Here is a 26,548-nt window from a genome sequence, read left to right as displayed (position 1 = left end):
GTATAAATAAATTTAATACTAACATGTTTGATTGTTTATTGATGCATTTGGATTTATCTATTTTTATCTGGTCAAACACCTTGTGAAATGTAATTTCACATGATCTGCTTTCAATATTTCGCCGGTTATTGTAACCGGATGCTGAACAAAATTTGGGAATCATTGCTGCTTTCTCTTGACAGTTGACTTTTTCTTTTATTTACATTTATTAATTAATCAATATAGAGATACAGCTGTATCTAAAATAAAGTATTGTATCAAAACTTTGCAATTCAAAAGTTTCCCAGAAAAACACTCGAAGATCGCAAACCTTCCCCAAGGCCTTTAAAAAGTTCCTGGATCCAAACGGTGATATGGATCACCACCAAATATAAATCAGTTCTTCTTTTTCACGTTCCCAACAAGTCCTGATAATTTCATGAAAATCCCTTCATATCTTTTTAAGTTATATTGAACACAAACAGACAAACAGATAAAGTCGTTAAAAACAGAACCTCCTTAGTGGAGGTAATTATGCTGCCATGTAAAACTCTCTTTGTGAAGCATCTATATCATATTTTTACATAAACACCTCATAGGAATAAAAATTTATCATTTACATTTAGTAGATTATTCACTGTGTTAACATTATTTATAAACCAGTTATGTAGAAAAGTGTTTTGTTTGTGTGTAATATATACGTGTTGTTCCACAGAAAACAGTTTTGTGGAGAAACTACGTTGAGTCTGCAGCAAGACTCGAAAGCAGAGACCCATCCAATATGGCGGAGACCCATCTAATATGGTGGAGACACTGGTTCACTTTCCAGCCCTCCATGAGGCGTCTCTGTATGTATGATGTCTATGGTAGTGTAGCTAGACAGTCAGATAGGCAGGTAGCCAGATATATCTAAGTAGCCAGATAACCAGGTATCCAGATAACAAGATCACCAGGTAACCAAAGAGTCAGGTATCTAGATAACCAGGTAACCAAACAGTCAGATAACCAGATAACCAGATCATCAGGTAACCAAAGAGTTAGGTACCCAGATAACCAGGTCACCAATGAGTCAGGTACCCAGATAACCAGATCACCAGGTAACCAAAGAGTCAGGTATCTAGATAACCAGTTAACCAAACAGTCAGATAACCAGATAACTAGATCACCAGGTAACCAAAGAGTCAGGTAGCCAGATAACCAGGTCACCAATGAGTCAGGTACCCAGATAACCAGATCACCAGGTAACCAAAGAATCAGGTACCCAGATAACCAGATCACCGGGTAACCAAAGAGTCAGATAACCAGATCACCGGGTAACCAAAGAGTCAGATAACCAGATAACCAGATCACCAGGTAACCAAAGAGTCAGGTACCCAGATCACCAGGTAACCAAAGAGTCAGGTAGCCAGATAACCAGATCACCAGGTAACCAAAGAGTCAGATAACCAGATCACCAGGTAACCAAAGAGTCAGGTAGCCAGATAACCAGATCACCAGGTAACCAAAGAGTCAGATAACCAGATCACCAGGTAACCAAAGAGTCAGGTAGCTAGATAACCAGATCACCAGGTAACCAAAGAGTCAGATAACCAGATCACCAGGTAACCAAAGAGTCAGGTAGCCAGATAACCAGATCACCAGGTAACCAAAGAGTCAGGTAGCCAGATAACCAGATCACCAGGTAACCAGTAGCATAAGACGCTAGCCACTCATTCCTGAACTTTGATCATTTCATGATCTAGTGTTTTCTTGTGAAAACCAGTTAAGTCAGAAAAAAAGTCTGATTTGTTGAGATGATTAAAAAAAAAAAGTAAAAACAAGTTTTGTAATCTCAAAGCTATAATAAATAACTGCTGTTCTGTACACTTTCAGCTTCCATACAAAGCTTATTCTATTGTTTATTGCTGGATGTTGTTGGTTAAAATTCTCTTATTTTAGTCTGAGATTCAGAAAGTACTGACATCTAAATTATTACGAACCACAGACATGTTCAGTTCTGTAATTAGAAAAGTTAGAAAACACATGAAATTCCTGTTAACGGCATGATTATACTGTTTTATTAATAATACAAAGTAAATTAATTATGGATGATTACAAAGACTTTGCATTGAATTATGAGGTAAATTCTTTATGAATCATTCATTCAGTCATTTCCAACCTCCCTAATCAGAGCAAGGGTCGCGGGTATTCATGTATCAGCACATGGGAAATTAAGTGTAAATCAGAGACATTAAAGTGTAAAAATCAGGATTTTTTTAAAGGATGTATTTATTTAATCAGCGGGGTCTGACTGAATACATGTGATCTTGGTGAATCTGGGTGAGCCAGGTAGAGACATTAGGGAGTCTAGGACCTAAACGGTGAAAACTCTCCCTTTAATTTCCATTAGTTGCCAGTTCCCATTACAAAAATACATCACTGCATCTTCTGCTTATCTCTACTTCAGGTGGATGCCAGAAGTAATTGTTTTTCACTGACTGCAGGGGTCTTCTCATACTGTAAACTAAACACATATCACAGTAAACGACGACATTATTCAGACTTCCTCCAGTTGTTTCTGTGTTCTCTGAAAGTAAAACTGTTAAAACAAATTAATGAATAAAAAAATCAGCATGATGATAAATGAGATGTTTAATGCTGTAATGTTGAACCAAAATGTATATTTTCATACAAAAATCTGCAAACCAAACATCTAAGACAGCTCAAGTCTGTCTTTATGTTTGACTTCTTGCAGCAAAATAATTTCTCTGCACTGGGACGTGCAGGACAGACGACTGCTGCCTCCAGCAGGCTGATCCGAACCCTTCAGTGACTTTACACTGTTGGCTGATGGAAAATTAAACCCAGACGAAGCTGCTTCCCTCATCTGACACAAAACCACAGACTGGAAAAGATTTCTCTGCATCTGAAGGAAAGAACAAATGTTGACTGAAGCAGGAGATGCTGCAGTCCACAAGATGTCAACAAACTTTGACTTTGCTTTGACTAGCATAGCCGCAATGCTGACATGTAGCATAGCTGGAATGCTAACATGTAAAATAGCCGCAATGCTGACATGTACTATAGCTGGAATGCTAACATGTAGTACAGCTGGAATGCTAACATGTACTATAGCTGGAATGTTAACATGTAGTACAGCTGGAATGCTAACATGTAGCATAGCTGGAATGCTAACATGTAGCATAGCTGGAATGCTAACATGTAGTACAGCTGGAATGCTAACATGTAGTACAGCTGGAATGCTAACATGTAGCATAGCTGGAATGCTAACATGTAGCATAGCTGGAATGCTAACATGTAGTACAGCTGGAATGCTAACATGTAGTACAGCTGGAATGCTAACATGTAGCATAGCTGGAATGCTAACATGTAGTACAGCTGGAATGCTAACATGTAAAATAGTCGCAATGCTGACATGTAGCATAGCTGGAATGCTAACATGTAAAATAGCCACAATGCTAACATGTAGTATACATGGAATGCTAACATGTATCATAGCTGCTACTCCTTCCTAGAATTACTCCTTCCCAGGGTTACTCCTTCCAAGGATTACTTTACTCCTTCCTAAGATTACTTTACTCCACGGATTACTCCTTCCTAGGATTACTCCTTCCTAGGATTACGCCTTCCTAGGATTACTTTACTCCTTCCTAGGATTACGCCTTCCTAGGATTACTTTACTCCTTCCTAGGATTACTCCTTCCTAGGATTACTTTACTCCTTCCTAGGATTACGCCTTCCTAGGATTACTTTACTCCTCCGTAGGATTACTCCTTCCTAGGATTACTTTCCTAGGACTGAACTCTTCTGGTCTCCATTGACAGTAATCTGGTTTTATTTCAGGATGACATGATATTTCTACGTTCTGCTTTGTTCCAGGTGAATTCACAACAACACACATGTTGATTCTGACACGTCTGTAGGAATCCATCCCACGCCCGAGCTTCCTACAACAACCAGGATTATACAAACACCCGGGTAGTCGTGGAGATGTACTGTATTTAATTTGTGGATGTTATTTCAGACAGGAAGAAGGAAAAACGTCCATAAAACTGATGAGTAAACAGATCGAAAGCAGCTGTTTGATGCGACTTCTAATGTCGATTTATTTTAAACAAATGATTTTTCTGCACCAATCTTCTGCTTTCTGAGATTTTTCTTCAGGTGTTTCCTGGAGTTTGAGCTGTGATGAGCTGAAGTGCCTGCAGGTATCCTGGCAGCTGCACAATGTTTCTCTGAACCGCTGTGCAGACTCCACTTTGGCCAGCGGCCTCGGCGTGTAAAAACTAGCTCGGTTGCTCATTCCTGCTTCCCTTTCACCTGGATGGCATCAGAAAAACGACCAGCTGTGAACATTTTCTACATTAAAGATCTATTTCTACACATTCAACAGAGAACTGAGTGAAATCTGGTCAGAAAGAATCCTTCTGGTCACCGGCGGATGTCTCCAGCACAGCAGCCTGAAACTCGTGGAAAAAACTCCCCTTTACACCATGATCTCTCTCGTTTAGTTCAGACGGTATGAAATGAGACAAACTGTGATAAAGTAGTAAAGGACGAATCAGGGGGAAGGAAAGCAGTTTCATCTGAACTAAACTTACATTTATTTTGTATTTATTTAAATATAATTTTGGTTTGGAAATAACAGACATGTGAATCATGAAGGTGTTATTAAATGGAGTAAAATAATACATTAAAGGCGCCTCTTAGGTCGCCGCTCAAAACAACAAATAAAAAGAATCAAAAAGTTATAAAAAACAACGAAAGCAGTGAAAACTTGAAAATTTCACAAGCTTAGTTTTAATGGTGGACGATCAATCCAAATATCAATCATATTTATTGATATTAGTGTAATAATAGTTTAATGAGAGGCTGTAAAACTTTAAGAATCTTTATAAATAACTCTTTAAAGATCGACCAAAGAAAAGAGAACGGGATAAACTGTTGTACGGAAGCTGAGATGGGTCAAAACTGCAGTTATTTTTATTTCTCATCATCTCAGGACGTCGTGTTTTCTGACTTTACTGGTCATCACGAGAAAAAATCTTTGTTTTTATCATAAGACGATCAAAGTATTGCTGTTGTTGAAATATTGATCCGGATACAGCCAGGCACCGGTCCTGGCTGCTTTTCACCGTTAGCAGGAATATTCAGAAATCATTTTTATCTACCAACCCACAAGCTCAGAGGAAGGAGGGCAGAATTATTTCCATGATTTCTACCAACCATAATGAATATTTCTGAGCCTCGGTCTCCGACGGACATGATGCCAGACTGACTGCAGGTGTGCGGAGCTGGAGATGAGGGCGGAGCAGGTGAAGAAGCTGGAACCATCAACCAGGACACGCGTGAAACCAGCAGCTACTCACATGTAGGTCAGGACGAAAGCAGAAATTAATCTGCAGATTATCTGCTTCTCACGCTCGGATCAGAACCAATCCCCTGGAGAAGAACCACACCGCCCCGATGGGAACACTGGTCTCCTACCAAGTCCAGATTCCTCACATTTACTGGAACTTTGAGTGTTTAACGGACTTTTCCTCAGAAGGCAGAGCGGTGGTGTCAAACATACGGCCTGGGGGCCAAAACCAGCCCTCCAGAGGGTCCAACCCGGTCCGCAACGAAATTAGTTCATTCAAAAATAACTCACAAGACTTTACCTGTCAGGTTGTAATAAAGAGGGGCATGGAGTGGGTCTGAACCGGATTGGTCTGAACCACATCGGTCTGAACGAGGAGGTCCCGGGGGCTCCTGTGGGGGGTACTCCGGGAGTATGGGGTACCGGACCCCCTTGTACGAGCAGTCCGGTCCCTGTACGACAGGTGTCAGAGCTTGGTCCGCATTGCCGGTAGTAAGTCGGATTCATTTCCGGTGAGGGTTGGACTCCGCCAAGGCTGCCCTTTATCACCGATTCTGTTCATAACTTATATGGACAGAATTTCTAGGTGCAGCCGAGGTGTTGAGGGGATCCGACTTGGTGGCCTCAGGATTGGGTCCCTGCTTTTTGCGGATGACATGGTCCTGTTGGCTTCATCTGGTCGTGATCTCCAGCTCTCGCTTGAGCGATTCGCGGCCGAGTGTGAAGCAGCTGGGATGAGAATCAGCACCTCCAAATCTGAGACCATGGTCCTCAGCCGGAATAGGGTGGATTGCCCTCTCCGGGTCGGGAGTCAGGTCCTGCCTCAAGTGGAGGAGTTTAAATATCTCGGGGTCTTGTTCACGAGTGAGGGAAGGATGGAGCGTGAGATGGACAGACGGATCGGTGCGGCGTCTGCAGTAATGCGGACTCTGCGCCGGTCTGTCGTGGTGAAGAAGGAGCTGAGCCAGAAGGCGAAGCTCTCGATTTACCAGTCGATCTACGTTCCTACCCTCACCTATGGTCATGAGCTGTGGGTCGTGACTGAAAGAACGAGATCTCGTATACAGGCGGCTGAAATGGGTTTCCTCCGCAGGGTGGCCGGGCTCTCCCTTAGAGATAGGGTGAGGAGCTCAGTCATCCGGGAGGAGATCAGAGTAGAGCCGCTGCTCCTTCGCATCGAGAGGAACCAGTTGAGGTGGCTCGGGCATCTGGTCAGGATGCCTCCTGGACCTCCCTGGTGAGGTGTTCCAGGCACGTCCCTCTGGGAGGAGACCCCGGGGAAGACCCAGGACACGCTGGAGGGATTATATCTCTCGGCTGGCCTGGGAACGCCTCGGGATCCCCCCCGCAGAGTTGGCAAATGTGGCTGGGGAGAGGGAAGTCTGGGCTTCCCTGCTTAGGCTGCTGCCCCCGCGACCCGACCCCGGATAAGCGGCAGAAGATGGATGGATGGTTTCAAACAATATATTTTATAAATAACAACAATATTAAAATCAATCATACTTAATTAATTTACATGTTTTTGTTTTTTAAAATAACGTATTTTATATTTTTTAAAGACATACTATTAAAATAAAGAAATAAATTTCTCGGTGTAAATTTAGCCAAAATAGCTGAAATTTGACCCATTTTTCTCCCTAAATTCCAGGTTGTTTATGCTGTTTTCTAAAAGTCGTACTGAAACATTCTGTATCCGTCATGTTGCCTATGTTTACTGGTCTAACGTGAGTTTAACTCCCGTGACGCTCTGAGTTTGTGTCCATGAGGACATGAAGTTCCAACCTCATTAAAGCTGGAAAACAAAAGTTTCCCACACTTGGGAGTCATTTTAGAACCACAGGGGTCCTTTTTACGGCCCAGCCTCCACTACGGCTGCCGGTCGGCCACGTCTGCACCATCTCTACGTCCAACACTCTGGATCCCAGCGTGGCCTTCAGTCTGGCGTCTTGATGATCCGCTGCATGTGCAGGTATTCATTATTAATCCTGCCTGGAGCGCTGAGTGTGACTCGGAGTTGCAGAGAACAGAGGCGAGTGTAAAAATAGCCAGGACACCCAACATCATCCCATCCATTATTAAACACCAGCCAGGTTCTGATCTGGTTTCCATGACGCCACACACCCTGAGCAAACACACTTATTCAGCTGTTGAGACGTGATCACCAGAAAGCTTAAAGCTTTATGATTGATTATTCTGCTCAATATTCAGCAAGAAAATCCCCTAGACTATCAGCTTCTTTTCCCTGTAAACCAGTTTTATTTTCACCAAACTGTGGTTCGCAGCAGTGCTGCTTCCTGCCGCAGCGTCTTCAGGTTATTTAGTTACCGCCCCGGCATGTGGCTCGCATGGCGGGCGGGAAAAGCAGCTGCTCGCTCAGAAATAGAGAACACGTTTCACAGAGCATAAGAGGGACATAACCAAGTGGTAACCTCCGGCGGTTAAAAGTGAAGCCTATGTGGAAGTGCATAAAACTGCAGTTCCCCCTTCATCCACTAGGGGCTGCAAAACAGCAAATCCCCATAGACTCCCATGTTAAAAAGACCAACTTCACAGCAGAAATAAACATGTTTACAGCAGAAATAAACATGTTTACAGCAGGAATAAACATGTTTACAGCAGGAATAAACATGTTTACAGCAGGAATAAACATGTTTACAGCCTGGTACAAAAATCGATATTAGGTTTAATAGGTCAGGTGTACCTTCATGACAACTGTGGGGGGAGTGAAATTTTTTCTAACTCGCCCGTTTAAAAGTAATTTAATCTCAAAGTTGGCATATTTAGGGGCGTGTCCTTTTGATTGACAGGCACCGATCTCCCGCTTGAAGTCAGAAGAAGGTAGAACAACCGCGGTTTTTAGCCGGTTAACAACGTGACTTAGCTTTAGCCCGCTTACCTCCGTTAGCTGGTTAGCTCCTGTTATCTCCAGGTTAGCTCGGTTAGCTCTTAGCTACAGGCAGCTCGGAGTTCGCTCGATGTCAATCATCCACCATGACGCTCACAGCCCCCCTCTCAGCTCCACCTCTTTGCCCATATTTGTATTTTCCTGGCGAGATGACGTGCATGCCCCTGCCATGATGGTGATGGTAGGAACGTCACGGAGGCTCCGCTCATCTTTTTAAATTCAGTAAATGGACATAACGGAGGCGGCATGTAACACCCCGAGCATCCTGAGAGCTTCCTGTAGCCAGCAGTTCCTTCTGATCAACTAAACAATGAAAACAGCTTTTTCCTTCCTTACAGACAGGATTGTGTGCCGGAATCTTCCTGAATCTCAACCAGGAAACTTCCCAGCGAGCTTTGCTTTTATTGCTGCTACTTCAGATCATTAGTGAAGAGGGATCGATCCGCCGCGAACCGGACGGGATCGGACCCGTTAGCACTCAGGGCGTCGTGGTGCAGCGTCAGCACCGGTCATGGAGGAAACATGAAAACATGCATGTGGATTCAACATGTTCCTTCAGATGAGCTACACGCGCTAACCTGCTTCACGTGGTTTAGATTCATACGACAACATGGACGTCACGTGTCGATAAGCAGGAACGTACAAAGATTACATGTAAAAAACATACAATTCATGAAAATGTCTTCATCTCTAAAGTCTGCAAGTACGGATTAATTCTGCAAGTCACAAAATACAAGTCAGTTTAACAAGTCACAAAATACAAGTCAGTTTAACAAGTCAGCAAATACAAGTCAGTTTAACAAGTCAGTCAATACAAGTCAGTTTAACAAGTCAGTCAATACAAGTCAGTTTAACAAGTCAGTCAATACAAGTCAGTTTAACAAGTCAGTCAATACAAGTTAGTTTAACAAGTCACAAAATACAAGTCAGTTTAACAAGTCAGCAAATACAAGTCAGTTTAACAAGTCAGTCAATACAAGTCAGTTTAACAAGTCAGTCAATACAAGTCAGTTTAACAAGTCAGTCAATACAAGTCAGTTTAACAAGTCAGTCAATACAAGTTAGTTTAACAAGTCACAAAATACAAGTCAGTTAAACAAGTCAGCAAATACAAGTCAGTTTAACAAGTCAGCAAATACAAGTCAGCTTAACAAGTCAGTCAATACAAGTCAGTTTAACAAGTCAGTCAATACAAGTCAGTTTAACAAGTCAGTCAATACAAGTCAGTTTAACAAGTCACAAAATACAAGTCAGTTTAACAAGTCAGCAAATACAAGTCAGTTTAACAAGTCAGCAAATACAAGTCAGTTTAACAAGTCAGTCAATACAAGTCAGTTTAACTAGTCAGTCAATACAAGTCAGTCAATACAAGTTAGTCAATATGAGTAAGTTTATCTAGTCACTAAATACAGGGCAGTTTAACAAGTCAGTCAATACAAGTCAGTTTAACAAGTCAGTCAATACAAGTCAGTTTAACAAGTCAGTTTAACAAGTCAGCAAATACAATTCAGTTTAACAAGTCAGTCAATACAAGTTAGTCAATACGAGTCAGTTTAACAAGTCAGTTTAACAAGTCAGCAAATACAAGTCAGTTTAACAAGTCAGTTTAACAAGTCAGCAAATACAAGTCAGTTTAACAAGTCAGCAAATACAAGTCAGTTTAACAGGTCAGTCAATACAAGTCAGTTTAACTAGTCACTAAATACAGGGCAGTTTAACAAGTCAGCAAATACAAGTCAGTTTAACAAGTCAGTCAATAGAAGTCAGTTTAACAAGTCAGTCAATACAAGTCAGTTTAACAAGTCAGTCAATACAAGTCAGCAAATACAAGTCAGTTTAACAAGTCATTTTAACTAGTCAGTAAATACAAGTCAGTTTACAGACTCAGTTTAACAAGTCAGTTTAACAAGTCAGTAAATACAGGTCCGTCTAAAAAGTATGTCAGTAAAGTATAATATATTTGTCAAACATTTTACACGCCTACTGAAGAACAAATCAGACTTCTGTAATCCTGAACCAATCACAGAGAGGATGAAGCGTTTGTGTCCACAACCAAACTTTATGTCATGTGTAAAAGCACCGCTACGACCATGTGACAAACATGAATGGGAGCTTCCTAAAGACGAGTCGGTTCATGGAAACTCTGGTTTCTTTCTGGAGATAAAACTTGTGTATTTTCAGCCCATTCTTCCACAAACCAAATCCCCATACGTGTTAGGAATAAAACTTATGTCACTACTCTGGCTCCATAGAAACACAGCCAAAGTATGGCGAAGCCAGCACACATGAAACTGGTCCTGTAAGAGGACTAAACAATCCCAGCATTGGGAGGAGTTGAAACTGGCAGCAGAACCCATCAGTTGCTGGAGAAATGCGGTATCGATCATGATGACGTAACAAGCCACAACTATGTCTGGAACTACCGGACTGCACACAAGCACACAGAGACTCCTTCTCATTCCTGCTCCTGCAGAGATATCTGGTTGCACCTGGAGGGGTCGGGTCACGTGCAGATGTGCACGTGTGCGTGTGGTCAGTGTGCATTTCGGTTGCCTGGCAACCCTGTGGGGAAAGTTGCAACTCGAGTAAGAGGTAGGGGTTAAAGGTCAGCAGGTAAAACGCTTTTCCAGGTAAAACCCCTCCAGTTTCTCCCACCTGGACTCTGCGGGGTTTCTGCTTACCACCATCACCGACGTCCGCACCGCCTCGGACACGCTCTGCCGCAGCTCTGCAGCGGTTCCGGGCTTGTTCAGACCGCGGGTAAACTTCCTGGGCTCAGGTGGACCAGCAGCCATCACGCGCCCCCCTTCCACCAGACAGCCAGGTGCTGGGACGGGCCAGGTGCTGGGATGGACCAGGTGCTGGGACGGGCCAGGTGCAGGGACGGGCCAGGTGCAGGGATGGACCAGGTGCTGGGACGGACCAGGTGCAGGGATGGACCAGGTGCAGGGACGGACCAGGTGCTGGGATGGACCAGGTGCTGGGACGGGCCAGGTGCTGGGATGGACCAGGTGCTGGGACGGGCCAGGTGCAGGGACGGACCAGGTGCAGGGATGGACCAGGTGCAGGGACGGACCAGGGATTGGGGGCTTCTCCGAGCAGTCCCTAAACGCACCCCGGTGCTGCCTTTACGGCTCCATTGCGGCTCCGTTAAAAGCTGCTTCAGCGGTCTAGGTCCTGGATGTTGGGAAGTTTGCTCTGGAACCGGAACCGGAGACCGGGACGGGGCTCGCGCCGCTCCCTCGCGCAGACACGCCTTCTTTCCCCGCTTCTGGACGTCCAGTCCGCCTCGGTGACCCAAATCATCACATTCCCAGCTGAAACGCTTTCTGTGCACGAAGGGCGTCTTAGAAATTCATTTATAAACGATAACCTATCGATAAACGGACTTTTATGACACTTTTAAGGATAAATTTGGAGTTTTCTGACGAAAACAACCGCAGACACGGAGCAATGCCGCCCCCTGCAGGCGGAACTTATAACGGCCTGCAAAACCTTGTCAAGTTTACAATAAAACCAATAAAAAAACAAAACAAAACAAAAAAAAAACCAACAAAACACATCAATAATTCACCTCAGCCACGATCAATTCAAAGAATTAACTTCTCCAGAAAATGTTTAACTGAAAGTTTAAAGTTATATATTACAGTTACTCAGCATTTACTACAAAACTAAACCCTCCATGCAGGACTGGAAAACACATACACATCTACACACTTATACATCTACACACTTACACACACACATACACACCTACACAAATACCCAGACTCCTCTATGAACGTAGAATCAAAGTATTTTTGCAAAAACATTAAAAATGATTTTTGTTATACTATGTATAACTTAGTATAAGTTTTGTTCAACTTTTTATACGGCGTTTAACCGGCGCCCAACACGTCCAACATCTCACGAGGAAGATTCGCCATGTAGCGGTGTTCCCCGTGTAAAACCGGGGAGGGGGGACAGTAAGTCCGGATCCTGAGTCTTCCCTCTGGTGGGGTCTTCATCCGGTCCATCCTGGACCGCCTGCGGGGCAGAAATCCTGCCTGACCTCCTGCGACCTATGTCGCTGTGTAAGGATTGTATTATATGTACACATGCACACACACACACACACACACACACACACACACACACAATAATCAATAATCACATAACAGGATGCATAAGGGTGAGCTTTTATTGCAAGTGGTTATAAATATATGTTTCATGAGGAATCCTGGAATGTGACCTTAGAAACCATGACCAGAGGGTCCAGTTTTACCCACCAGAACCGGTTTTTAACTTCTCAGACCGAACCCCCAGACCCCCCCCCCCCCCCCACACACACACACACACACAATAACATTTATCATTTGGTTTGAAACATTTAGATGTGAGATGAAACGTTTGTCCCGTGATGTACAGACGACCTGTCCAGGTGTTCCTGCTTCTCCCCCAGTGATTACTGGGACAGACGCCAGATTCCCACCACCCTGAACTCAACTTAGCACTAAAGAAAATGGCTGATTTAACGTTTAGATAGGACTTATTTACATGAAATATTTAGCTTCACTATGTGGCATTTATGTTTAAACACTGAGACTGGCTGTTGTATGTAACGTCCATGTGGATGTGAAAGTGTTTATATGCTGGAAAACATGAACATTAAGAAAATTCCTCCACTTCCCACCGCATCTTCCTGTCTGCTTGGTAGCAGCTTTAGGTGAAAACTCCTAGAAGGATCTTTATATGTTTCTGACAACGGGTCCTAGTCTAACTCTGATCCGGATCAGCATCTGGATCAGGAATGTGGGGAAGGATTCTTCCTCATTGTGAGATAAAACCATGTTCAGTATGTCTGCATAGAATTAATGGTGAGAAAATCCAGAAGTTCCAAACAGGTTTTCCAAGATATCAAAGATCGACGTGGACCCAGGCAACATCCTGGATACCACCATCCAGAACAGGAACAACATCCTGGATACTACCATCCAGAACAGGAGCAACATCCTGGATACCACCATCCAGAACAAGAACAACATTCTGGATACTACCAACCAGAACAGGAACAACATTCTGGATACTACCATCCAGAACAAGAACAACATTCTGGATACTACCAACCAGAACAGGAACAACATTCTGGATACTACCATCGAGAATGGGCACAACGTTCTGGATACTACCAACCAGAACAGGAACAACATTCTGGATACTACCAACCAGAATAGGAACAACGTTTTGAATACTACCATCCCGAACAGGAACAACATTCTGGATACTACCATCCAGAACGGGAACAACGTTCTGGATACTACCATCTAGAACAGGAACAACGTTCTGGATACTACCATCCAGAACGGGAACAACGTTCTGGATACTACCAACCAGAACAGGAACAACATTCTGGATACTACCATCCAGAACAAGAACAACATTCTGGATACTACCAACCAGAACAAGAACAACATTCTGGATACTACCAACCAGAACAGGAACAACATTCTGGATACTACCATCCAGAACGGGAACAACGTTCTGGATACTACCAACCAGAACAAGAACAACATTCTGGATACTACCATCCAGAACAGGAACAACATTCTGGATACTACCATCCAGAACGGGAACAACGTTCTGGATACTACCAACCAGAACAAGAACAACATTCTGGATACTACCATCCAGAACAGGAACAACATTCTGGATACTACCATCCAGAACGGGAACAACGTTCTGGATACTACCATCTAGAACAGGAACAACGTTCTGAATACTACCGTCCAGAACAGGAACATTCTGGATACTACCATCCAGAACAGGAACAACGTTCTGGATACTACCATCCAGAACAGGAACATTCTGGATACTACCATCCAGAACAGGAACAACATCCTGGATACTACCATCCAGAACAGGAACAACATCCTGGATACTACCATCCAGAACAGGAACACTGGAGCATCTCAGAGATGAGCTTTAGGGCTCCTCTTCGCCAGCTCAGCTGCTTTGGGCCGGTATTGGACCAAAGCCTTGCAGTTCTCCTTGCAGATCTTTGAAGCTTCTGAACCGGCTTCGGGACGACTGTCGTCCCAAACTAGTTTTCATCACACAGACGTTTCATGTTTTAAATGATCAGAACGGAGGAAATCTTTACACAACAGACTGAAATCCAAACACCTTATTTCACGTTTATACTCAATAATCATTTCATACATTTATTGAGATTTTCTTTCATACTGACTGAAAATGTTTACAGGAACTGTACCGAGCAGACGCACAGCAACGTGATCCAACTGAATTCCATAAAAATGATGCAAATATTAATGCGTAACACATACTTTTATACAAATTACAGATTACAAAAACCATACATGAGAACTGCTCAGATACCCTGAAGCTAAACTACAGAATGAGTACGATGGTATTTCTGCACGGCGCCAGTCCACGTTAATGCTAGTCCACGTGCAGACGTGCACGCACATTCACACAGTGAATCCGTCCAACACGAAGAGGAAAAACATCCAGCGTGCTTTAGTGTTTCTGCTCCAGAGTGAGTTTCTGGTCCATCAGTCAAAATCAGCAGAGCGGGGAGATCAGGAGGTGGAGCGGCGAGCAGGCCCCCTCACAGCAGAGCCCCACCCCCACAACCTGTCAGAGCTCGCCGAACGCTTGCATCTTGTGATTGTAATGGTACAACAGTGAATCCGTCCAGCTGCTGCGCACGTCGCTGTGCATGCCGACAGCTTCCAGTCGGGATTGATTGTTCGCCGTTTCCCCCCACACAGCCCGGAGTCGAAGGGGAAAGGAGGATTGTCGTCCATGTTCTCCTCTCGAGTCAGGCGGGGTTGATAGCTTGTAGTGGATTGTTTACAAATAAACGATTGTGACATAATTCATAAGTGCAACAGAGATTAACATAAAACAGAAGCAATAAAACATGAGAAGCACCTAAACGCTACGTCCTATTGCACAATTTAAAAAGTACGTTACAAAAACATGAATACGTCGACAGCAAGTCAGCTTGCATACAGATCAATAAAAATAACAAGTGTAGTGTGTCTTTAAGACGGCACTCGTTTACGGAGCTCGTCCGACGTGCCGTTGCACGGCGGCGCTCCAAGTGTTGATTGTTTGTTTAGAGACCAGTTACTTCGCGGTCGACGGGATTCCGAAACGCGGATTTGAATTGCTTCAAAGTGCAGAGGAAGTAAAAAAGCCAAAAGTGGATTTGTCAGGATGAAGGATGGAGACGAAGCTGATGAGAACGCTGCATAGCTGGGTTTAAAGCAATGCCGTTACGGACAGACCCGGTTCTGTACATGATCCGGCTCCGCTGCCGCTCGGAGCAGGGAATTCTGGGAATTTTCCAGTCTAGGAGGGGAGTCTGAATTCACACGTGTGTGTCACTCGGCTCGCTGGCCAGGCCGCCGCCTTGCAAGTAAATGGCCGAAGTGGACTTAGGCCGGTTCTGGCTGTGGCCCTGACCGCGGCTGGAACCGTTGTTGTTGACCTCCGGTCCCCTGGTATCCGTGGTGATGACCCAGGTGGTAGGTCGCCACTTCTTCAGAGAGTAAGGTGTTTTTACTCGCTTTTTGATCTTGTCTCCCGTCCCCAAGGCTCCGTCGGGATGAACCAAGCCCTCCCCTACAGAAAATCACAAACAGGACAAGTTACAACCTTCGGCCAGGACCTGCAGGAATCAAACGGTGCATTCAGGGACCACTCAGCGAGTTCTCAGCGAGGAAATGCATACGCAGGAGTTGCTTACCCAGGAGACACATATGCAGGAGACGCATACCCAGGAGACGCATTCCCAAGAGACCCATTCCCAGGAGACGCATACCCACTAGACGCATACCCACTAGTCGCATACCCAGAAGACGCATATGCAGGAGACACATACCCAGAAGACGCATACCCAGGAGACGCATACCCACTAGACGCATACTCACTAGATGCATACCCATGAGACGCATACCCAGGAGACCCATACCCACGACACGCATATGCAGGAGACGCATACCCAGGAGACCCATACCCACGACACGCATATGCAGGAGACGCATACCCAGGAGACGCATACCCAGAAGACGCATATGCAGGAGATGCATACCCAGGAGACGCACACCCAGAAGACGCATATGCAGGAGACGCATACCCAGGAGACGCATACCCAGGAGACGCACACCCAGAAGACGCATTCCCAAGAGACCCATTCCCAGGAGACGCATTCCCAAGAGACCCATTCCCAGGAGACGCACACCCACTAGACACATACCCACTAGTCGCATACCCAGAAGACGCATATGCAGGAGACGCATACCCACTAGACGCATACCCAGAAGACGCATATGCAGGAGACGCATACCCAGGAGACGCATACCCAGGAGACGCACACCCAGAAGACGCACACCCAGAAGACGCATTCCCAAGAGACCCATTCCCAGGAGACGCATTCCCAAGAGACCCATTCCCAGGAGACGCACACCCACTAGACACATACCCACTAGTCGCATACCCAGAAGACGCATATGCAGGAGACGCATACCCACTAGACGCATACCCAGAAGACGCATATGCAGGAGACGCATACCCAGGAGACGCATACCCAGAAGACACATACCAAGGAAACCCATTCCCATGAGACGCATACCCACTAGACGCATACCCAGGAGATGCATTCCCAAGTGACCCATTCCCAGGAGACGCCTACCCAGAAGACGCATACCCAGAAGACGCATACCCACTAGACGCATACCCATGAGACGCATACCCACTTGACGCATACTCACTAGATGCATACCCATGAGACACATACCCAGGAGACGCATACCCAGAAGACAGTAACGCAGAAGACGCATTTGCAGAAGACAGTAACGCAGGAGACGCATACCCAGGAGGTGCATACCCACTAGACGCATTCCCAAGAGACGCATACCCAGGAGGTGCATACCCACAAGACGCATTCCCAGGAGACGCATACCCAGGAGATGCATACATTAAACTGTTCCAGTCTTGGAGCAGAACCAGTCCCAGTCCCCGTGCCGGTCCCAATGCAGGTTCAGACCAGATCTTACGACTCAAATTGACATGATGTTTTGGTTAAGCTTACTTGACTGAACTGGTTCTGCTACCAAAACAGTCCTGAACTGGTTTTAGCTCCAGTCCAGCTGGTCTCTGGGGTTAGTTTGATAAAATAGTCACCTAGTGAAGTCAGGTCCTGGGTGGTGAAGGACAGGTCCAGGGAGTTGGGTCTCTCGGGTCGACGAGTTCTGGGCTGCCTCAGCAGGGCTTCCCCCCTCATGGTGACTGCCGCCTCCCCTGCTGGCTCCGCTCGCACCGCCGTGGACCCAGAGCTTTCTCCGAGGGGACCTGACGTCTCCCTGCTGCCCCCTTCTGTGGTGCCTTCGTCCTCTCCACCGTCGCTCTCCCCCCCGCTCTCGCCGTCTCCCTGGCCGTGACCCGTGTTGCTGTTGTTGTTGTTGGTGTTGGGCCGGGCCGAACGCAGCGCCACCACACCAGGCGCGGCGTCCCTCAGGTCCGGCTGCTCGCGCTCTCGGCTCAGGAGAGGCTCGTGTTCGTCGGGGCTGGCGGTGATCACGCCGAGGCTCAACCTGCCGTCGTCAGACCTCAGGGCGCCGGATCCGGTTTCAGTTATTGAGGGTCCGAACCCGGCTGCTCCGCCTGCTACCATGGAGGAGATCCCCACGGAGGCGTGGCCGTTAACGGCGCCGTTCATGCCACCGTTGGTGTGAACTGAGACATTGTTGGTGCCACGGAGGGGCTCGGTGGCGTTGGCGCCCACGTTGGTCTTCGACCCCTCTACCTGCCGCAGGTTGGACTTTCCCGAGCGGCCGAACTTGAACCGCAGCGAGGACGAGGACGACTCCTTCTTGGGGGACTTGTTGCGCAGCGGCAGACTGGACGGCCTCTTTGGCAGGTTCTGCTGCTTGGGCAGCGGGAAGATGGTGGCGGGCATGGCGGCGGCGTGGTCCGATGCTCCCGACGCCTCGCTCGCCATCTTGATGAGCGGGTAGAGCAGGCTGGAGCTGCCGGGACTCAGCGGGTCGGGGGAGCAGAACTGCTTCTGCGAGTGCTCCATCAGGTTCTCATCGGAGCTCTCCTTCAGGTTCTTGTCCACCTCTTTAGGGTCCAGCTTGGTGGTCTCCAGGTCCTCCTGGGTCAGGTGGAGGCAGACGGGGACGGTGGCGGCCCCGGGGAGCCCCTCGGACTCAGATAGGATGGTGGTGGTTGTGGTGGAGGGGCTGCCTCGGAGACCACCGCTGGTGCTACTGGCCTCCGGACTGGGCAGGCGGGCGTTAGCTTGCTGCTGCCGCTCCTGGTTGATGGAGTTCCTGTTCCCGGTTCCGCCCCCTGTGCGCCCGGGGGCGGAGCCAGACGCATCCACCTGTGTGTTCTTAGCCACACCCTCATGCTCCTCGATATAGCTGGACGGATGGTCCGAGTACGGACCCGACTTCGGGGTCATACGGTTCCTGTCAGGAGACATGAGGAGACATGAGGAGGAGACACAGAGAGGAGACATGAGGAGGAGACACAAAGGAGACATGGAGAGAAAACATGAGACACAAAGAGGAGACATGGAGAGGAGACATGAGGAGACATGAGTAGACATGAGGAGGAGACATGAGGAGGAGACATGGAGAGAAAACATGAGGAGACATGAGGAGGAGACATGGAGAGGAGACATGAGGAGGAGACACAAAGGAGACATGGAGAGAAAACATGAGACACAAAGAGGAGACATGGAGAGGAGACATGAGGAGACATGAGGAGGAGACATGAGGAGGAGACATGGAGAGAAAACATGAGGAGACATGAGGAGGAGACATGGAGAGGAGACATGAGGAGGAGACATGAGGAGGAGACACAGAGAGGAGACATGAGGAGGAGACACAGAGAGGAGACATGAGGACGAGACATGGAGAGGAGACATGAGGACGAGACATGGAGAGCAGACATGAGGAGGAGACATGAGGAGGAGACATGGAGAGGAGACATGAGGAGGAGACATGAGGAGGAGACACAGAGAGGAGACATGAGGAGGAGACACAGAGAGGAGACATGAGGAGGAGACACAGAGAGGAGACATGAGGAGGAGACATGAGGACGAGACATGGAGAGGAGACATGAGGAGGAGACAGGAGGAGGAGACACGGAGAGGAGACATGAGGAGGAGACATGGAGAGGAGACATGAGGAGGAGACATGGAGAGGAGACATGAGGAGGAGACACGGAGAGGAGACATGAGGAGGAGTCACAGAGAGGAGACATGAGGAGGAGACACGGAGAGGAGACATGAGGAGGAGTCACAGAGAGGAGACATGAGGAGGAGACATGGAAAGGAGACATGAGGAGTAGACAAGGAGACATGAGGAGTAGACCAGGAGACATGAGGAGGAGACATGAGGAGGAGACATGAGGAGGAGACCAGGAGACATGAGGAGTAGACCAGGAGACATGAGGAGACATGAGGAGTAGACCAGGAGACATGAGGAGGAGACATGAGGAGGAGACATGAGGAGTAGACCAGGAGACATGAAGAGGAGACATGAGGAGTAAACCAGGAGACAAGAGGAGTAGACCAGGAGACATGAGGAGGAGACATGAGGAGTAGACCAGGAGACATGAGGAGTAGACATGAGGAGTAGACCAGGGGACATGAGGAGGAGACACAGAGAGGAGACATGAGGAGTAGACCAGGAGACATGAGGAGGAGACATGAGGAGTAGACCAGGAGACATAAGGAGTAGACCAGGAGATATGAGGAGGAGACACAGAGAGGAGACATGAGGAGGAGACATGATGAGTAAACCAGGAGACATGAGGAGACATGAGGAGTAGACCAGGAGACATGAGGAGGAGACATGAGGAGTAGACCAGGAGACATGAGGAGGAGACATAAGGAGTAGACCAGGAGATATGAGGAGTAGACATGAGGAGTAGACCAGGAGACATGAGGAGGAGACATGATGAGTAAACCAGGAGACATGAGGAGGAGACATGAGGAGTAGACCAGGGGACATGAGGAGGAGACACAGAGAGGAGACATGAGGAGGAGACATGAGGAGTAGACCAGGAGACATGAGGAGGAGACATGAGGAGTAGACCAGGAGACATGAGAAAGAGACATGAGGAGTAGACCAGGGGACATGAGGAGGAGACACAGAGAGGAGACATGAGGAGACATGAGGACGAGACATGGAGAGCAGACATGAGGAGGAGACATGAGGAGGAGACACAGAGAGGAGACATGAGGAGGAGACATGGAGAGGAGACATGAGGAGTAGACATGAGGAGGAGACACAGAGAGGAGACATGAGGAGGAGACATGAGGAGGAGACACAGAGAGGAGACATGAGGAGGAGACATGAGGACGAGACATGGAGAGGAGATATGAGGAGGAGACATGGAGAGGAGAAATGAGGAGGAGACATGAGGAGTAGACAAGGAGACATGAGGAGGAGACATAAGGAGTAGACCAGGAGACATGAGGAGGAGACATGAGGAGTAGACCAGGAGACATGAGGAGGAGACATGAGGAGTAGACAAAGAGACATGAGGAGACATGAGGAGGAGACATGAGGAGGAGACACGGAGAGGAGACATGAGGAGGAGACATGGAGAGGAGAAATGAGGAGGAGACATGAGGAGTAGACCAGGGGACATGAGGAGGAGACATGAGGAGTAGACCAGGAGACATGAGGAGTAGACATGAGGAGTAGACCAGGAGACATGAGGAGGAGACATGATGAGTAAACCAGGAGACATGAGGAGGAGACATGAGGAGTAGACCAGGAGACATGAGGAGGAGACATGATGAGTAAACCAGGAGACATGAGGAGGAGACATGAGGAGTAGACCAGGGGACATGAGGAGGAGACACAGAGAGGAGACATGAGGAGGAGACATGAGGAGTAGACCAGGAGACATGAGAAAGAGACATGAGGAGTAGACCAGGGGACATGAGGAGGAGACACAGAGAGGAGACATGAGGACGAGACATGGAGAGCAGACATGAGGAGGAGACATGAGGAGGAGACACAGAGAGGAGACATGAGGAGACATGGAGAGGAGACATGAGGAGTAGACATGAGGAGGAGACACAGAGAGGAGACATGAGGAGGAGACATGAGGAGGAGACACAGAGAGGAGACATGAGGAGGAGACATGAGGAGTAGACCAGGAGACATGAGGAGGAGACATGAGGAGTAGACCAGGAGACATGAGGAGGAGACATGAGGAGTAGACATGAGGAGTAGACCAGGAGACATGAGGAGTAGACCAGTAGAAATGAGGAGGAGACATGAGGAGGAGACATGAGGACGAGACATGGAGAGGAGACATGAGGAGGAGACATGAGGAGGAGACACAGAGAGGAGACATGAGGAGGAGACATGGAGAGGATAAATGAGGAGGAGACATGAGGAGTAGACAAGGAGACATGAGGAGGAGACATAAGGAGTAGACCAGGAGACATGAGGAGGAGACATGAGGAGTAAACCAGGAGACATGAGGAGACATGAGGAGGAGACCAGGAGACATGAGGAGGAGACATGAGGAGTAGACCAGGAGACATGAAGAGGAGACATGAGGAGTAAACCAGGAGACATGAGGAGTAGACCAGGAGACATGAGGAGGAGACATGAGGAGTAGACCAGGAGACATGAGGAGTAGACATGAGGAGTAGACCAGGAGACATGAGGAGGAGACATGAGGAGTAGACCAGGAGACATGAGGAGGAGACATGAGGAGTAGACCAGGAGACATGAGGAGTAGACCAGTAGACATGAGGAGGAGACATGAGGAGGAGACATGGAGAGGAGACATGAGAAGGAGACATGAGGAGGAGACACGGAGAGGAGACATGAGGAGGAGTCACAGAGAGGAGACATGAGGAGGAGACATGGAGAGGAGACATGAGGAGTAGACAAGGAGACATGAGGAGTAGACCAGGAGACATGAGGAGGAGACATGAGGAGGAGACATGAGGAGGAGACCAGGAGACATGAGGAGTAGACCAGGAGACATGAGGAGACATGAGGAGTAGACCAGGAGACATGAGGAGGAGACATGAGGAGGAGACATGAGGAGTAGACCAGGAGACATGAAGAGGAGACATGAGGAGTAAACCAGGAGACAAGAGGAGTAGACCAGGAGACATGAGGAGGAGACATGAGGAGTAGACCAGGAGACATGAGGAGTAGACATGAGGAGTAGACCAGGGGACATGAGGAGGAGACACAGAGAGGAGACATGAGGAGTAGACCAGGAGACATGAGGAGGAGACATGAGGAGTAGACCAGGAGACATAAGGAGTAGACCAGGAGATATGAGGAGGAGACACAGAGAGGAGACATGAGGAGGAGACATGATGAGTAAACCAGGAGACATGAGGAGACATGAGGAGTAGACCAGGAGACATGAGGAGGAGACATGAGGAGTAGACCAGGAGACATGAGGAGGAGACATAAGGAGTAGACCAGGAGATATGAGGAGTAGACATGAGGAGTAGACCAGGAGACATGAGGAGGAGACATGATGAGTAAACCAGGAGACATGAGGAGGAGACATGAGGAGTAGACCAGGGGACATGAGGAGGAGACACAGAGAGGAGACATGAGGAGGAGACATGAGGAGTAGACCAGGAGACATGAGGAGGAGACATGAGGAGTAGACCAGGAGACATGAGAAAGAGACATGAGGAGTAGACCAGGGGACATGAGGAGGAGACACAGAGAGGAGACATGAGGAGACATGAGGACGAGACATGGAGAGCAGACATGAGGAGGAGACATGAGGAGGAGACACAGAGAGGAGACATGAGGAGGAGACATGGAGAGGAGACATGAGGAGTAGACATGAGGAGGAGACACAGAGAGGAGACATGAGGAGGAGACATGAGGAGGAGACACAGAGAGGAGACATGAGGAGGAGACATGAGGACGAGACATGGAGAGGAGATATGAGGAGGAGACATGGAGAGGAGAAATGAGGAGGAGACATGAGGAGTAGACAAGGAGACATGAGGAGGAGACATAAGGAGTAGACCAGGAGACATGAGGAGGAGACATGAGGAGTAGACCAGGAGACATGAGGAGGAGACATGAGGAGTAGACAAAGAGACATGAGGAGACATGAGGAGGAGACATGAGGAGGAGACACGGAGAGGAGACATGAGGAGGAGACATGGAGAGGAGAAATGAGGAGGAGACATGAGGAGTAGACCAGGGGACATGAGGAGGAGACATGAGGAGTAGACCAGGAGACATGAGGAGTAGACATGAGGAGTAGACCAGGAGACATGAGGAGGAGACATGATGAGTAAACCAGGAGACATGAGGAGGAGACATGAGGAGTAGACCAGGAGACATGAGGAGGAGACATGATGAGTAAACCAGGAGACATGAGGAGGAGACATGAGGAGTAGACCAGGGGACATGAGGAGGAGACACAGAGAGGAGACATGAGGAGGAGACATGAGGAGTAGACCAGGAGACATGAGGAGGAGACATGAGGAGTAGACCAGGAGACATGAGAAAGAGACATGAGGAGGAGACACAGAGAGGAGACATGAGGACGAGACATGGAGAGCAGACATGAGGAGGAGACATGAGGAGGAGACACAGAGAGGAGACATGAGGAGGAGACATGGAGAGGAGACATGAGGAGTAGACATGAGGAGGAGACACAGAGAGGAGACATGAGGAGGAGACATGAGGAGGAGACACAGAGAGGAGACATGAGGAGGAGACATGAGGAGTAGACCAGGAGACATGAGGAGGAGACATGAGGAGTAGACCAGGAGACATGAGGAGGAGACATGAGGAGTAGACATGAGGAGTAGACCAGGAGACATGAGGAGTAGACCAGTAGAAATGAGGAGGAGACATGAGGAGGAGACATGGAGAGGAGACATGAGGAGGAGACACAGAGAGGAGACATGAGGAGGAGACATGGAGAGGATAAATGAGGAGGAGACATGAGGAGTAGACAAGGAGACATGAGGAGGAGACATAAGGAGTAGACCAGGAGACATGAGGAGGAGACATGAGGAGTAAACCAGGAGACATGAGGAGACATGAGGAGGAGACCAGGAGACATGAGGAGGAGACATGAGGAGTAGACCAGGAGACATGAGGAGGAGACATGAGGAGTAAACCAGGAGACATGAGGAGTAGACCAGGAGACATGAGGAGGAGACATGAGGAGTAGACCAGGAGACATGAGGAGTAGACATGAGGAGTAGACCAGGAGACATGAGGAGGAGACATGAGGAGTAGACCAGGAGACATGAGGAGGAGACATGAGGAGTAGACCAGGAGACATGAGGAGTAGACCAGTAGACATGAGGAGGAGACATGAGGAGGAGACATGGAGAGGAGACATGAGAAGGAGACATGAGGAGGAGACACGGAGAGGAGACATGAGGAGGAGTCACAGAGAGGAGACATGAGGAGGAGACATGGAGAGGAGACATGAGGAGTAGACAAGGAGACATGAAGAGTAGACCAGGAGACATGAGGAGGAGACATGAGGAGGAGACCAGGAGACACGAGGAGGAGACATGAGGAGTAGACCAGGAGACATGAGGAGTAGACATGAGGAGTAGACCAGGAGACATGAGGAGGAGACATGATGAGTAAACCAGGAGACATGAGGAGGAGACATGAGGAGTAGACCAGGGGACATGAGGAGGAGACAGAGAGGAGACATGAGGAGGAGACATGGAGAGGATAAATGAGGAGGAGACATGAGGAGTAGACAAGGAGACATGAGGAGGAGACATAAGGAGTAGACCAGGAGACATGAGGAGGAGACATGATGAGTAAACCAGGAGACATGAGGAGTAGACATGAGGAGTAGACCAGGAGACATGAGGAGGAGACATGATGAGTAAACCAGGAGACATGAGGAGGAGACATGGAGAGGAGACATGAGGAGGAGACATGAGGAGGAGACATGGAGAGAAAACATGAGGAGACATGAGGAGGAGACATGAGGAGTAGACCAGGAGACATGAGGAGGAGACATGAGGAGTAGACCAGGAGACATGAGGAGTAGACATGAGGAGTAGACCAGGAGACATGAGGAGGAGACATGATGAGTAAACCAGGAGACATGAGGAGGAGACATGGAGAGGAGACATGAGGAGGAGACATGGAGAGAAAACATGAGGAGACACAGAGAGGAGACATGAGGAGGAGACATGAGGAGTAGACCAGGAGACATGAGGAGGAGACATGAGGAGTAGACCAGGAGACATGAGAAAGAGACATGAGGAGTAGACCAGGGGACATGAGGAGGAGACACAGAGAGGAGACATGAGGACGAGACATGGAGAGCAGACATGAGGAGGAGACATGAGGAGGAGACACAGAGAGGAGACATGAGGAGGAGACATGGAGAGGAGACATGAGGAGTAGACATGAGGAGGAGACACAGAGAGGAGACATGAGGAGGAGACATGAGGAGGAGACACAGAGAGGAGACATGAGGAGGAGACATGAGGAGTAGACCAGGAGACATGAGGAGGAGACATGAGGAGTAGACCAGGAGACATGAGGAGGAGACATGAGGAGTAGACATGAGCAGTAGACCAGGAGACATGAGGAGTAGACCAGTAGAAATGAGGAGGAGACATGAGGAGGAGACATGAGGACGAGACATGGAGAGGAGACATGAGGAGGAGACATGAGGAGGAGACACAGAGAGGAGGCATGAGGAGGAGACATGGAGAGGATAAATGAGGAGGAGACATGAGGAGTAGACAAGGAGACATGAGGAGGAGACATAAGGAGTAGACCAGGAGACATGAGGAGGAGACATGAGGAGTAAACCAGGAGACATGAGGAGACATGAGGAGGAGACCAGGAGACATGAGGAGGAGACATGAGGAGTAGACCAGGAGACATGAAGAGGAGACATGAGGAGTAAACCAGGAGACATGAGGAGTAGACCAGGAGACATGAGGAGGAGACATGAGGAGTAGACCAGGAGACATGAGGAGTAGACATGAGGAGTAGACCAGGAGACATGAGGAGGAGACATGAGGAGTAGACCAGGAGACATGAGGAGGAGACATGAGGAGTAGACCAGGAGACATGAGGAGTAGACCAGTAGACATGAGGAGGAGACATGAGGAGGAGACATGGAGAGGAGACATGAGAAGGAGACATGAGGAGGAGACACGGAGAGGAGACATGAGGAGGAGTCACAGAGAGGAGACATGAAGAGTAGACCAGGAGACATGAGGAGGAGACATGAGGAGGAGACCAGGAGACATGAGGAGGAGACAT

At 47.8% G+C, this 26,548-nt stretch overlaps 2 protein-coding genes across 2 annotated transcripts in view; both read right to left on the bottom strand.

Annotated features, from left to right (window-relative positions):
* Window positions 1-11,047, bottom strand: part of LOC306773843 (dedicator of cytokinesis protein 9-like) — a 143,364-nt gene extending 132,317 nt beyond the window's left edge. Inside the window, exon 1 of the mRNA XM_079263776.1 lies at window positions 10,925-11,047. Within this exon, the coding sequence (XP_079119902.1) occupies window positions 10,925-11,038 (114 nt within the window). The 5' untranslated portion in view covers window positions 11,039-11,047. The remainder of the gene's footprint in view (window positions 1-10,924) is intronic.
* A 3,404-nt stretch (window positions 11,048-14,451) lies between these two features.
* Window positions 14,452-26,548, bottom strand: part of LOC306773860 (bone morphogenetic protein receptor type-2-like) — a 72,760-nt gene continuing 60,663 nt past the window's right edge. Inside the window, exons 12-13 of the mRNA XM_079263800.1 lie at window positions 17,433-18,724; window positions 14,452-15,872 (exon numbers count right to left, since the gene is read on the bottom strand). Coding sequence (XP_079119926.1) covers window positions 15,619-15,872; window positions 17,433-18,724 — 1,546 coding nt within the window. The 3' untranslated portion in view covers window positions 14,452-15,618. The remainder of the gene's footprint in view (window positions 15,873-17,432; window positions 18,725-26,548) is intronic.

This window comes from Telmatherina bonti, assembly GCF_933228915.1.
Source record: "Telmatherina bonti genome assembly, chromosome: 24".
NCBI lineage: Eukaryota > Metazoa > Chordata > Actinopteri > Atheriniformes > Telmatherinidae > Telmatherina > Telmatherina bonti.
The sequence above is the reverse complement of the archived record's forward strand: the minus strand, read 5'-3'. Positions and strand labels throughout refer to the sequence as shown.